This window comes from Tetrahymena thermophila (genome assembly GCF_000189635.1).
Source record: "Tetrahymena thermophila SB210 genomic scaffold scf_8254609, whole genome shotgun sequence".
Classification (NCBI taxonomy): Eukaryota; Ciliophora; class Oligohymenophorea; order Hymenostomatida; family Tetrahymenidae; genus Tetrahymena; species Tetrahymena thermophila.
Genome location: NW_002476379.1, coordinates 345,302 through 359,401, shown reverse-complemented (window position 1 = coordinate 359,401; position 14,100 = coordinate 345,302). Strand labels below are relative to the sequence as shown.

The 14,100-nt window shown below is 22.4% G+C and overlaps 5 protein-coding genes across 5 annotated transcripts; 4 read left to right on the top strand and 1 right to left on the bottom strand. All coding sequences in view use genetic code 6, as the record gives it.

Moving 5' to 3' along the window:
* Positions 1 to 867: 867 nt before the first annotated feature.
* Positions 868 to 1,386, bottom strand: TTHERM_00442690 (hypothetical protein; the record flags this gene model as incomplete). Its single annotated transcript, XM_001033182.1, has 1 exon — positions 868 to 1,386. One exon carries the CDS (start codon positions 1,384 to 1,386, stop codon positions 868 to 870), a length of 519 nt encoding a protein of 172 aa, XP_001033182.1.
* Positions 1,387 to 1,636: 250 nt separating this feature from the next.
* Positions 1,637 to 2,776, top strand: TTHERM_00442680 (hypothetical protein; the record flags this gene model as incomplete). Its single annotated transcript, XM_001033181.1, has 3 exons — positions 1,637 to 1,881; positions 1,940 to 2,228; positions 2,288 to 2,776. The coding sequence occupies 3 exons, from the start codon at positions 1,637 to 1,639 to the stop codon at positions 2,774 to 2,776; spliced, it is 1,023 nt and encodes a 340-aa protein (XP_001033181.1).
* A 316-nt stretch (positions 2,777 to 3,092) lies between these two features.
* Positions 3,093 to 7,730, top strand: TTHERM_00442670 (endo-1,4-beta-xylanase xylA, putative; the record flags this gene model as incomplete). Its single annotated transcript, XM_001033180.2, has 1 exon — positions 3,093 to 7,730. The coding sequence occupies exon 1, from the start codon at positions 3,153 to 3,155 to the stop codon at positions 7,728 to 7,730; it is 4,578 nt and encodes a 1,525-aa protein (XP_001033180.1). The 5' UTR covers positions 3,093 to 3,152.
* Positions 7,731 to 8,649: 919 nt separating this feature from the next.
* On the top strand, positions 8,650 to 10,719 carry TTHERM_00442660 (polarity axis stabilization protein; the record flags this gene model as incomplete). The annotated part of the gene is made up of 6 exons (XM_001033179.3): positions 8,650 to 9,090; positions 9,245 to 9,328; positions 9,432 to 10,058; positions 10,120 to 10,220; positions 10,276 to 10,456; positions 10,528 to 10,719. 6 exons carry the CDS (start codon positions 8,650 to 8,652, stop codon positions 10,717 to 10,719), a joined length of 1,626 nt encoding a protein of 541 aa, XP_001033179.2.
* A 1,324-nt stretch (positions 10,720 to 12,043) lies between these two features.
* Positions 12,044 to 13,694, top strand: TTHERM_00442650 (Serine/Threonine kinase domain protein; the record flags this gene model as incomplete). The annotated part of the gene is made up of 5 exons (XM_001033178.2): positions 12,044 to 12,331; positions 12,481 to 12,620; positions 12,811 to 12,882; positions 12,937 to 13,511; positions 13,570 to 13,694. 5 exons carry the CDS (start codon positions 12,044 to 12,046, stop codon positions 13,692 to 13,694), a joined length of 1,200 nt encoding a protein of 399 aa, XP_001033178.2.
* Between the last annotated feature and the right edge of the window lie 406 nt (positions 13,695 to 14,100).

The window sequence follows — 14,100 nt, the reverse complement described above, 5'->3', positions numbered from 1 at the left end:
TAACAATTATTATTAAGATCATTATTTAGTGAATAAATATATATATGATATAAAACAATATCAATTTTCAAATTATTAGCATATATTAGAATTACAATAATCACTTAAATATTAGCAACACCGTGCAATAATAAATAAAATAGCAACAGAAAGAAGAAAAGATATTTTTTTAATTTTTAGCAAACAAAAAGCATTTGAATATCTATTTTAACTAAGTGATTAAAATAATTCTCTTGAAAGTAAAATATTTTTTCATTTTTTTTTCTAAAAAATATATTTCAAAGAAACATTTTTAATAAATCTTGTTGATTGATTAACTCAAAATTTTTTATTCTTTGAAGTTAAAAGAAATGTTAAATTTTATACATTAATTAATTGGTTAATGTATTTCAAATAGACTTCACTTTTAATAATAATCATTTTTTAATCCTATTAATAAATACAGCATAATGATATTTTTCAACATTTTCAAGAAAGTATTTTGTTTATAAACCAAATATTTAATTTTTATTTCAAAGATTTTATGTAAAATTTTAATTTTGTTATTTAAACTCTAGTATAATTTATAAGGAATTAACTTACTTTTTATGAAAAATTATGCTTGTAAATTTTAATTTATAAATACAAATTTTACAACATTTTCTATCAAGAATTTCTTGAAAAGTGCAAATTTTAAAAAATTGTTATTAAAAAACTTCACAAGTAATGTCAATCATTTTTAAAATTTTAGTGATTTAAAAAGAAGAGCCTTCTTTTATTAATAATACCTCATTTAAAAACTAAAAATGTATATATTATATATAAACTCAAAAGAATACTTATTACATTAAATTAAAGTTTTAAAAAATAATAAGTAAAATATTAATTTCAGTTTTTCCATGTTGGTTTTTTAAGACTTTTAGGGCCAGCTCCTTATTTTAATTTTAATTTTTCTGAATAAAGTTAATAAGCTTCTTTCATGGCAGCCTTTGTTGCTAAGTAACCTTTCGGCATGCCCATATCTTAAACAGGACAAAGGTACTCAAATGCTATTTTTCCATTTGGGTATTCTATTTTATCTCCCCAACAAGCACATTTAATTACTGTTCTTGGTGCAAAATATAATCCATCTTTTTTCAAAGGAACGTCGGCAAAAATAGCTTAATCAAGAGAATCATATACATAAAATCCTCCTTGATGATCTGGCTTAGCCGGTTGGTGCATAACAACTCCCATTTTATATTCAGTTTTTCCATCATAAATTGAAAGATATTAGCCAAGAGTTTTTGCTACCATCTTGTAATAAAATACAGCTTTCTTTCCTATTTATTGCTCTTCTGTATTTGTTTATTAATTTGAGCTATCTTCTTGATATTTTGGAGCGGCTGCAAAATAATTATTCTACATCTGTAATTAAACAAAAGTCAGATTTATTTCAAAATAATTTTATAATAGGTTTAATCAAATCCCTGTTAAAAGTTATAATTTTGTGAATTCTTAAATATTTTTTTTTTAATTTAATAAAATTAGATTTATAAATCAACGAATATAAAGTGTTAATTTTTAATTAATTATCAAATAATTTGATTTTTGATAATATTAAAATTTAGATTTTAAGTTTCTTAGATACAAAAATCATTATTAAAAGCAATTAAAAATGCTGAATAATTAAAACCAGAGATATAAACAAGAACAAATAAAAATAGGTGGAGGTTAGTTTATCAACATCTAGTAAGAATATTAATACAGCAATTAACCTGAAAAAATAAAAGTGATTGCTGAAGAGGATATATTTAAGAAAGACACATTTTAATCTGCTCAAGATAAATTAAATCCTAAACTTGAATTACTGTTTAATAGAGTTCAGTTTTTATCATCATAAGTGAATAACTATGAAAATCAGTATTTAATTTCAATTAGTACAAAGCCGCTTTTTAAATTTTTTACTATTATCAAACAGCAATGATTCTCTAAAATAGCAAATTGAAGAAGAGATAGATAGAAATAGAAAAGAAGAAGATTGTGTCAATTCAGCAATCAAAGAAATGAACGAAGATTTAAAATATTTAAACGATGTTATTCTTTAAATTGAGGATAAAAAAGATTTTTTGAAGAAAGCGAACGAATAAATAAAAATAGTTTAATTGTCTGAAAATAAAAGTATGCAACTTAAAAAAGAGAATGAAAAACTTAAAGAAGAAATTATAGAACTAAAAAAAAAGAATTTATAAAGCGAAAAAAAGCAAACAGTAATCTAAAACTTATAAATGTTAACATACACTAATAAATATTTTTAAATAAATTCTAGGAATTGGAGGGAACTTTAAAAGAAATAAAAGGAGAGTTGAATAAAATTATCTTAGAAAATTAACAAATAAAAAATGAATACTCAGCTAATTAAATATAGTTCATGAAGTTAGAGCAAAAATATATTACGTTAAGATAGGATCATGAAAAACTTACCTATGACTATTAAAAGCTATTTCAAGATTTTAACAATTTATAAAAGGAACATAAAAAATTAAAAACCTAAAAAGAAAAAGATTAGCCAAGAATAAGTGTGTTTGCTCCATAAGAAAGTTTATCATAGTCATTTTAGATTCATAATGATACTATTTAAGATACACTAAAGCTAAAGGAAATAGACAGCTAATAATATTCTGAACCTGATTTATCAATATTTTAAATTTCTTAAAATGAAGGTTTGGGTTAGAATATTATTGACATAAAAAACAAGAGTAAAATATCTAAAAGATAACAAGATATTATAGCACATAACCTAATCAATTAAAAATGATAAATTAATATTAAGCTAAAAAATATTTATTTATTTAAATCAATTTATAATATATAGAGTGTAATAATTATATTTTTAGTTAGAATATTCGTTGGTTATGCTTGTCTAAAGATGGTATAATTATAAATTAGCATATCTTATTTATAATTGTCAATTATTTTAAATTGTTACTCATATCAATTGAGTATTCTACTTATAATAATAACGTTCAGTATTTAACGGAATTATTGATTGCTTTATTCAAGTTTTTAAAAAAATATTAAAAAAGAAGTTGAGTTATTAATTTATCAATTTATTTTTTAATATAAATCTTTTACAAAAAATAATTAATTTATTGCTACAATTTGTGTTAGTTAGAATATCAAAAACGAAGAGAATGGAACACCTAGATATAAATCCATACACTCCGGGATAGGTATGCATGGAGATCAACTCAAAAAATAGTGAAAAGAGCATTATGAAAAACTTGTTTAGCTACTTTAACAAAAAATAATAAAAGATGAACAATGGTTTTAATAAAATTTTAAACTCTCAAAGTTAATCGAACAAAAATTAAAGACTAACTATTTATACACCTATGATAGAGGGATTAGTTAATAGTAAAAGAGATGCTATTTCATCTGTTGATAGCGCTTCCAGAAAAAATTTTATTTAATAAAATAGGAATTTCATTGTAAAAAAAACTAGGCCCTAAACTACCAACCCAAATTAAAGATAGAGTATTGCTAAATCTATGAATCAATAGCAAAAAGATTAAATATACACTTTTTAGGAGCTAGATAAATAAGAAGTTTTGTTATAAGAAAGGAACAACTATTAAAATGTCCAATCTTTATAAACAAGTAAATAGGATGGCCTTAAGGTGAGGCAAAACAACCCTACTCATAGCAAAAACGAAGCAGAAAGTATTGATAGGCAAAATTAAAAACAAGGCTTAAAATAGTAAAGATCTCTTATCAAAAAATCTGTAGTTAACTCAGTATTTGGATAAACATTAAATAATTCATTTGAAAGCATCTAATCTCGTAAGAACTCATTTAATAGAAAAGTAAAATGCACTCTTAATAGCCAGAATTAACAAACTTAAGAAGCTTTAGAAACCTAAGCTGGTACTACAATTTAAGCTTGTAACGCTGATTAAATTAAGAACACTGATTGTTAAACAATTAATAGTAATTGTGATAAATATTAATTAACTTAAATTATGAATTAGACTATTTCTCAATAATAAAATGAATATTATAATTCATAGCAAATAAATAATGAATAACTGAAAACAGAGGAATCTGATTAACAGTATAAGTATTCGAAAATTTAAAGTAATAAAGATTAATCAGATTTTTAACATCATAACAGTCATTTTTGCAGCAAATCAACTAACTACCAACATACAATATCTTCTTAAAATAATGATTTTATCGTATCTTAGAAAAATGCAGAGGATGCAACTATAGATACTCTTATTAATGCCCATATTAAAAAATCGTAGGACTACAGTTAAATTAATAGTTTTAACAATTAAGGTGTAGAAAAAATTAGTAATATCCTTACAAAAAAATAAAATTAAGAATCTAATTTAGATCTTAGCATTGACTAATAATTGATAGATGAATCATACCGAAATCTACTTAATGAAAGACCACCTGTCAATAAAAAAAATAAAACAAGTAAAATAAAAGTGAGATCTTCCAGTTGCTTAGCCGAAGAAGGTAAGTTATAAAAATAATCTTAAAGCAGTAATTCCAAGCATAATAATAGCTGCAATCAATTTTCATTGCAAAGTAACTAAATTTATTAAAATGAAAAAAGATAATAAGAATAATCAACATAAGGTAGTTTAAATTAATAAATTTAAAACAATGAATAATATCATTAAAATAATATTGAGAGCTAAAGTTATCAAAAAGTTAATTAAAATACCTACAATTCTAATAACAGTTTAAATAAAAATCCATATCTACTTTCAGATCAATACCAATAGTCGGTAGAACAATAACAAAGTAAGGGATTGCTATCAATTAAAACACAATTTCTAACTTAAGAATCATTTGATAAGAGAGAAAATAAAGAATATTATCAAGTAACAATAGAAGAAGATATTTAAAATTTTACAACTATTGAAGAGAAAGAATAAGATTAGAAAAAAGAAGAATTAAATTATAAAGAAAAAATTCCATCAATTTAAAGGAATTAAAATAATTTAAATTATAATTAATAATAAAATTTGAGTGTTATAGAAGCAAATTAAAGTTTGCATAAAACACCATAGAAAGATATTGATATAAATGTAAATAGTTTGTAAAATAGCATGAATTAAATATTAATGAAATCTAATCATATTACATTTAACGTTATGAGTAACACAAAAGACTAATTTAATAATAATTAATCTAACAACGCCTTCAATTACAATAGTTAGATCTCTGATAACAAATTTATGACAAGTTCATTTGATGCTTAAAATTAAATATAGTTCGATCCTAAAGCTAATGATGAAATCAAAGCATAAGAATAATTCAATTAAATGAAAGAGTATATACAGTGTCAGATTGATAGCAATAAACAAGTTATTAATCAATATTACAAAAATAATTTTTCTTCAAAAAAAAATTTGCAAGTAGAAAATTAAGGTTTAAATACCTCCTCATAAAAATAATTAATTAACTAAAACAAGCCAATAGCAACTACAGAGTTTGGTGAAAGTAAATTAATTTCTTAGTAAATACAATCAAGACCTGTTTCTTCAAAAAGACCTTTGGTTTCTCAAAGAAAAGTAAGTATTGAGAAAAAATTTAACTTCTATGATGAACTGGATAAAAAATTAGAGGAAAAAAAGAAAAATATAATGAAAATAGCTTTAGAAACATAAATTTAAAACGATACTACTATATAAAAGCACGAGAATCTAAATAAGGGAAATGCTCTTAAAGGTTTTAACTCTGGAAGAAATAATTCGTTACAAATTAACTAATAATAGCAGGCATAAAAAATACCTTTATCTCAAAGAAGAAAAAGTACTTAAGAAACATCGAGGTTTAATACAAACAATTTAGTTTTGAATGAATCTAAAATTAATAATTACAACATTAGCGAACTTAAAGGAATCCCTTCTAAAATAAACAATCAAATCTTTATTTTGAAAGATAATATTGATAATGGTAAAATTTAAGAATAGCAAAGTTAAAAAATTTAAAAATAAGCTCCTCCATCAAATGATAATTGTTTGAACCCAATTTAATCTCAAATTTATTATTAATAATTTCTATTATCGAATAAATAAAAAGAAAATATTCATCCTTAGAAGTAATCAGACACTAGTTAATTATTAATTTTATAGGGAGAACCCCATTTGAATTAAAGCTCCTAAACAGTTAATAGCAAATAATCTCGTCCTCCTTCTAATTACTAAAACTAATAAAAACAATACTAACAACAAGATTAAATATAAACTTTAAATTAAGAGAATTATAATATTTCACAATAATAACCAGAACAGCTGTAAAACAAGTCAATTTTATCAAACAATCAAACACAAGATTTTGGATATTTTATACCAACTAATTAAAAAATATCTAGAAAATATAGATCTAATACTGTGGATAATACATTTGAAAACAATTAAAGAAAATAAATTAACTATATTTAAGCACATTCATCTGAAAAATAATCTATATAAAACACAGGAAGAAACTCTATTGCTGCTAGTAAAGTTAAGCTTTCGAGAGAAGAATAACTTTAAGTAATAAAAGAAGTATAAATATAATCTTAGAATAAATTAAAATTGCATTAATATTTACAACAAAATAAATAAATTCACATGTAAATGAAGCATTTCTCAGAAACTATCAATAAAAATAATATTTCTTTAAATCAAAGTATATAAAATTAACTTGGCTCTTCAATAAATAACTTTTCTTCTAATTGCCTAAATAATTTATGTGCCACCTAATAAACAATGAGCATGGAGGTTAATAATTAATTTTAATCTAGCCTAAAGAAATCAATAAATGAGCTAACTAACTTGCAAACAACTCAAGAATTTTTACAAAGCATGAAATTGGCAAATAACACTCAGAATTCGTTTAGAGAAGATTTAAATTCATCTTAATTAAATAATAATGCCTTTTAAAAATATGGACAAAGTAGTACACGAAAATAGAATCCATTATTATACAGTGATTAAAGCAATTTACATAAAAATTATGTTGTGCCCTTTACAGAAGTAAATATAGAAATGTAATAAAACCAATAATTTGGTACATAAGTTTCATAAAATATGCTCTTTAAAACAAAAGAATTTAACAATTCATTTAATCTTTAATCATAAGCAGCTCCACTAAAATCTTCTGTTGAAATAAATTAAAATAATGTTTAATTTTACGAAAATTTAAACTAAAATACTATTTCTTAAGAAATAGATTTAGATTAAAAAGTCTATGCAAATCACTAATATCAGTATGCACTTAAAAGATAGCAAAGAAGGGATGATCATCAAATTTTATAGAGACTAGATCAAAATAATTAAGAATTATATGCATAAAACATTAACTAATGGACTTAGTCAAAATAAATAATTAATAAAAATTAATAAAATACTTTAGAGTTATAAAAAAATTTCTAGTAATAAGCATAGAATATCAGAAACAAAAATATCTTTGAAGGTAAAAATCAAAATGCTTAATAATCATTGGTAAGTTAAAATCAAGGAAGTAAATTCAAACAGACTAAATAAATAAATATTAGTCATTTGGAAAAAGAGAACATTTATTTGAATTAAAATTAACCAAATTTACATAGAAACTAATAATATAATGATGACTATATTTAATCTAATAGAGGAAGATAAGCAAATTCTAAAACATCATAAAGATATTATATATAATTAAATGAGGATTTTGAAGAAAAAACCTTAGAATACTCAGGAAGTAAAGCTGGAGTAGAAAATTAATTTTGAATTTAAACTGAATTGGTTTAACAATATTTTATTAACAATTTATGAAAATACAAGCTAATTAATCACCTATATGCTAATATTTAATTTTTTAGAGTTTTTCTTTTATAAATATTAATATTAAATAGTTTTGTAAACTAAACTAATATAATTTAATTTAATCACATGTGTATGTGTTTGATGTAATATATATATATTTATTATTTAATTAAAAAAATAATATTTTTCATTTAAATTTTATTTTATCTTCACAATACTTAAATCCTATTTTTAAGGCTTAATAGATATTTTTGAAAATTTTATATTGCATTCAACATCTAATTTAATAAATATACTGAGATTATTACATCCAGTAGTTTAAAAGATATCAGACTTTCATCAAGCTAGTAAAAGTTAAGTATTTTTGATCAAAGTTTTATCTAAATTAATTTATTTTAGAGATATAATTAAAAAAAAAAAAATTTTTTATGCTTTATTTTTTGTAGAAAACAAATCACCTAATTAATCTATTGACTTTAATAAATAGCTTTATCAATTTAATATTAAAATTTTTAATTTTTTATCCAAAAAAATATTATAAAAATATATTTTATTATTTTACTTTAAATTTATAATATAAATGGGAAAGAGTTTACTTGGATTGAATGTGGACTTTGAAAATATATCTAAAAAATTTAGCATTTTTAATGTAATTTGGGTGTTTATTTATAAATTAGGGTTATAAATGAAAAGAATTTACTTGTGTTGTTTTTATGCACACAATAAAATCTAAATTGCATAGCTATTTAAAGGCTAATTAAGACATTTATTTACTATTTATTTTTATCAATATTGATTAGATATTTGTTAATTAATTAAATCAGTCTATTAAATAAGAATAATATAGTTTTAATAAAAAAATATTCAAAGTAGGTATAAAGCAATGGATGATGGCCAACATAATTTGTCTAATATAAACTATGACAAAATAGCTGGATGGATAGTAGGTATTGCCATAGTAGAATTTGATGTAGATTTAGGTTAAGTTGTGAAACATTTATACCCACAAGATTGCTTAAATTAAAATGAATAAAAAGCAATCAGCCACATGAGTTTCCCTGATTCAAACTCGTTTACAAAAGCAGAAGGTTCTTCTCAATATATATTTAGAGTAAAAAGATAAGTAAAGGACATAGAGAATAGATTTTGCTTTGGGTTTACCTACTTTTAATAGAAAAAAGATAATGCTATTTAAAGAGGATATAAGCAATAAAGTGTAGTTATTTTTACAAACTATCCCTTTATCAGATTCTTCAATTAGATATCAGAAATAGTTGGAAAGCACACTTTTAACAATCCTGACAATTTGGATATCATAATAAATGTAATAATAATATATGAAGAATCATTTACTTATTATTAAGGCAAATTTATTTGGATTAAATATGCATCTTAACTTTAGCCTTATTGATATAATTCATTTAATATATTGTTGCATATTGATTGATTAGTGAAATATTATTGATGAAAATTAATAGTAAGCCTTGATGGATATATCAGAATGGCCAGAACCAGAAAATAATAAGGCGTACTCATTACTCTTTTTAGGCGAGATAATTAATGTATTTATATTTATTACTAATTTAGCTGTGTTCTTTTACTTCTACATAAAAATATTTATTTACTCTTTATTTTTACTAATTAACTAAATAAAAATTATTTTAGTTAGAAATTCCTCGCCACGTCCAAATCGCCAGAAAACGCTTATCCTAATAGCAAATCTCAAATTAAATAGTTAGTAATTTTACATAAATTAATGGAAGTCCTCCTGAATTGATTGAAAATAAGCAAGTTAACTTATCTGTTGAGAAACAAAATTCTAGCATCTTACAAAGCGATAATGAACTAAATTAGTAGAGCAATTCTCAGACTAACTCTGAAGAAAAAAAAAATTAAAAAGTAAAATCTTTTTAAGACTTAAATATACTTCATGTCTAGAGCTAATAAAATGGAATTCAATCTATGCTTAGTACCCACGATTGCTAAGAAAAAGGTTTCTTCTAGGAGTTCAACATATACAAAATAGTAAGGAAGAACAAAGTTCATAATTTATGGAAAATATGGGAAATAGTTTTAACTAATTAGCCTTTGTTGATTGTTGCTGATTCACCTGAGGAATGCTCTGAACTAGTATTTGGAGCAATTTCATTGATTTCCCCTTTAGAATATGTTGGCGATTATAGACCCTATTTTACAATATACGATTTAGAATATAAAACAATAAAAGACGAGTGTGATAAAAAAATGACAAGAAATATTATCATTGGCATCACCAATCCTTTTTTCTTAAAAGTATATTACGATTTCATAAAATATGCTTGATTGTTAATATATTTTTAATAATTTAAAAAAGACTTTACCTGATTTTCCTGTTGTTTTGAGATTTGATTCATAATATGGTAAAATGAATGGAGATACTAAAAAATCTTCTTCAGAAAAAGTGTTCCCGTTCGAGTAATTGACAACAAAAAATTTTTAAGTATTGACAATATTTTTAAAAATATTTTAGGGTAAATTAGAAAAATTCAAAAGTTTAAATAAATTATGATAAAACCATTGACAAGATGCTTTTGCCGATTGAGTCTGTAGAAACGGATGCAATCAATAATTCTCTGATAAGAAAAAGTTTCAGAAATCTGACTTAGTAATTTATATAAACTTTCGAAGATTATTTCGATAACCAAAAAAATGTAATGCAATTAATTACCTTCCTTATTAATAAAAAATATTTTAAACAAAAATTCTTGATATAAATAAATAGGATATTAAAATATTTGACCAAAAAGAGTTTTTTAAGAGCTTAGAGTCTAAAAAATTTGCTTTCCAAGATTTATTTGAGAAAAAGACTAAAATCATATAATTATATGAAAAGTTTCTTATCTCAGCTAATTTTTTAAATTACATCAAGCAGAAAAAGAACATTTATTTCACAAAAACACTTTTAAAATATTGAATAAATATGTTTTGATTTTGTGTATTTTGTAACTTGATTTTGTTGCAAAATAAACTCTTTTTTAAATTATGTGCAGAAAAAATTAGCACCCTGATGTTTATTTTCCTCAATGTTTGTTTTCTTCTAATTTTTAAATTATTTGCTAAATCTAAAAACAAAACCTTGTCATTTTTAGAAAACCATTTTAGAAAATTTATAATATTTATGATTAAACCTATCTGTGTATGATCTTTGAATGTAATAACACTGTAAATCAATATTATTTTATACAAATGATGATTTTATGATAACTATATTAGTTAAGCTGATTTTACCAAACTCTGTTTTATTTAAATAAATAAGTATTAAGTCTGAAATGCTTCTCTTAATGGTTACTTTTATTAAAATTTAAAAAATAATTCTTTCAAATGGTAAAAAACATTCAATTGAATATTCTATTATAAAAAAAGATAAATACTGTAAACTTTTTAAATAAATATATAGATTAGTATAGAAAACTAATACAATTTTTTTTGAATTATTCCTTTTTAAGATTGAAAATCTCAAGTTGGAAATTCTATTGTGCAAGAATCAAGGAATTACGGTTATGGTAATGAATAATACAAAAAACTATGTTTAGTTTTTACTAAATAGAACTAAAATAAATTTTGTTTAATATCATGAAAGCTAATGTGACCTACTAGTAAAATCCTATTAAACTTACAGATTTTAGTAAGAAAATAATTATTATTGTGTACTCTATTAAATTATTTTAAACATAATATACAACTCAAGTTATCAGCTGAACATTAAGACCATAAAATTTTACTAAAAAATGAAGAATTAAAAAGCTCAGTGTTTGTAAATGGTAAGTAAGAATCATTCATTTATGAAGTTGATTTTTTTGCTTAGATTTACATACTAAAACAATATTATCTCATTTTTTTAAACAATTTAAGGAATTCATTCAACTTGATTTAAATTTTAAATACGATATGAGATCACATTTTAATTTACGTAATTGAAAATAATCTAAAGGTTTTTGATAGGCCAAAATATTCTTTTATCATAAAGATAAAACAAACTAACAAGCAGATAGATTTATGACGATATTTATTCATTTAGAAAACTTTAAAAAAAGAATAGAAAACTAACAATTAACTAAATTAGAATTATAAAAATGAATGGAATTAGTTTAAGTACATAATTTACCTCTTCTTTTTTTAATTTATTAATAAAAAGTAAAATTCACCTATCAAAAAAATAAAAAAAAAACTAATTTTGATAGAAAAACTAATATTAATAGTAAGAAAAAGATTTATAAATTATCAAATATTTAACAAAAATGAATAATTTAAATAACATCAATTTTAACGAACTCTCTTCAATTGATTAAGAGTATTTCAGATGCATCAACTTCGTAGAAAAGGCCTAATCTGCAGAGAATAAGAAAAAACCTATTTCTATGGATTCATTTTACCTTTTGAGTATAATTGGAAAAGGATCTTACGCTAAAGTTTCTTTAGTCAGAAAGAAAGATGATAATCAAGTTTACGCATTAAAAGCTATTAAAAAATCTTTGATTGAAGCAAAGAATTAAAAAGAGCACATCATTACTGAAAGAAATATTCTGGTAAAATTTAATCTATTTGATCAATATATAAAACCTATTTTAAGCTCCTAAAACAAGGGCTAACTAGAAAATATTTATTTTATAATTTCTTTCATAATTGATTTAAGAAATCGTCGAAACAATTTTATAATTTCATCTTTATCAAATAGCAAACAGTCAACAATTAATATATTGTTAAAATGAAATATGCATTTTAAGATAAGCAAAAACTTTTCTTTGTACTTGAATACTGTGGTGGAGGAGAACTCTATTCCCTTCTTTCTTCTAAAAAATATCTCAATGAATAACAGTAAATTTTTTAGCTCGATTTTATATATAATAGTTTGTTATCCATATGCAAACTATTCAATCTAATTGATGAAAAATAGAAAAAATTAAAAAATTAAATAAATAAAGATTCATAGGACTTTCTAATTAAATTATCATAATGAATTATTTATGTTTTCTAATATTATAACTAATTTTTATATTTTTTAAAGGACTAAATTTTATGCTGCCTAGTTGGTAAAAGCTATAGAGTATCTTCATAGTCACAATATTATATACAGAGAGTAATTTTATACTGAATATTTGATAAATAATTAACATAAATATGTATTTTAAAGTTTGAAACCTGAAAATATACTGATTGATAAGGATGGATACATTAAATTAACTGATTTTGGCTTATCTAAAATGGATATTAAGCATAATACAGAAGCTACTTCATTGTGTGGTACTCCTGAGTATCTTGCTCCTGAAATCTTAGAATAAAGCGGACATGGTAAGCCAGTAGATTGGTGGACTCTGGGAAATATAATTTGGGAAATGATGACTGGTCTTCCTCCTTTTTATAATGAAAATAGAAAGGAAATGTTCCATCACATTAAAGAATTACCACTTAAAAATCACCCCAGAATTCAAGGAGATTTAAAAAATCTTTTACACAGTTTATTAGAAAAAGACCCTAATAAGCGTTTGGGAACTATCGATGGAGCCAAAGAAATAATAGATCATCCTTGGTTCAAAGATTTAAGATGGGATTAACTTGAATAAAGAAAAATCAATCCTCCCTTTGTACCAAATTTAGAAACTGATATTGACTTAAAATATATTGATTATGAATTCAAAGAAATGCCTATTTACTCTGTTGATAACAATAATTCTTCAATGCATTCAGGCAACTTTAATTAATATGATAGTAATTTAAATTTTTAAATAATTTAATTTAATTAATTATTGAAATTTATCAAAAATAGATTTTACAGTCTAATCAGTTTAGTCTGTTTAGTCATTAGCTTCAAAGCTCTCTCCTGAAGTTAACGACAGCTAAATGGATGTAGAAAATTCTTATGAATAAATTTAGGGTATGAATCACAATTGATTGATTAAACAAACCTTTAGTCAAATTCTAAATAAAAAAATCTAATTAAATCTACAAGAATTTTGACAAATTATAAATATTTTAATTTGAAAAGCAAAATGTATTTTAAAATTGTATAATAATAGTTCCTTTGCTATATATATAAAATTTATATGAGTTTATTGTAATTCTTAATAAATTTATCGCTAAATATTATATAAAACTTAAGTTATCAAATATTTTTTATAGGACTGATCAAATAACAAATTTGAATCCTGATAATTAATTTAGTAGTATTGAGAAAATTTTGAATAATTAAATATTGAAAAAATTAAAATAGTAATAATATAAATTAAAAATTTATACAAATTATTTAAAATTTATAAATTAGCTTTTTCTCTAAATTTTGTCATTATTAATATGATTA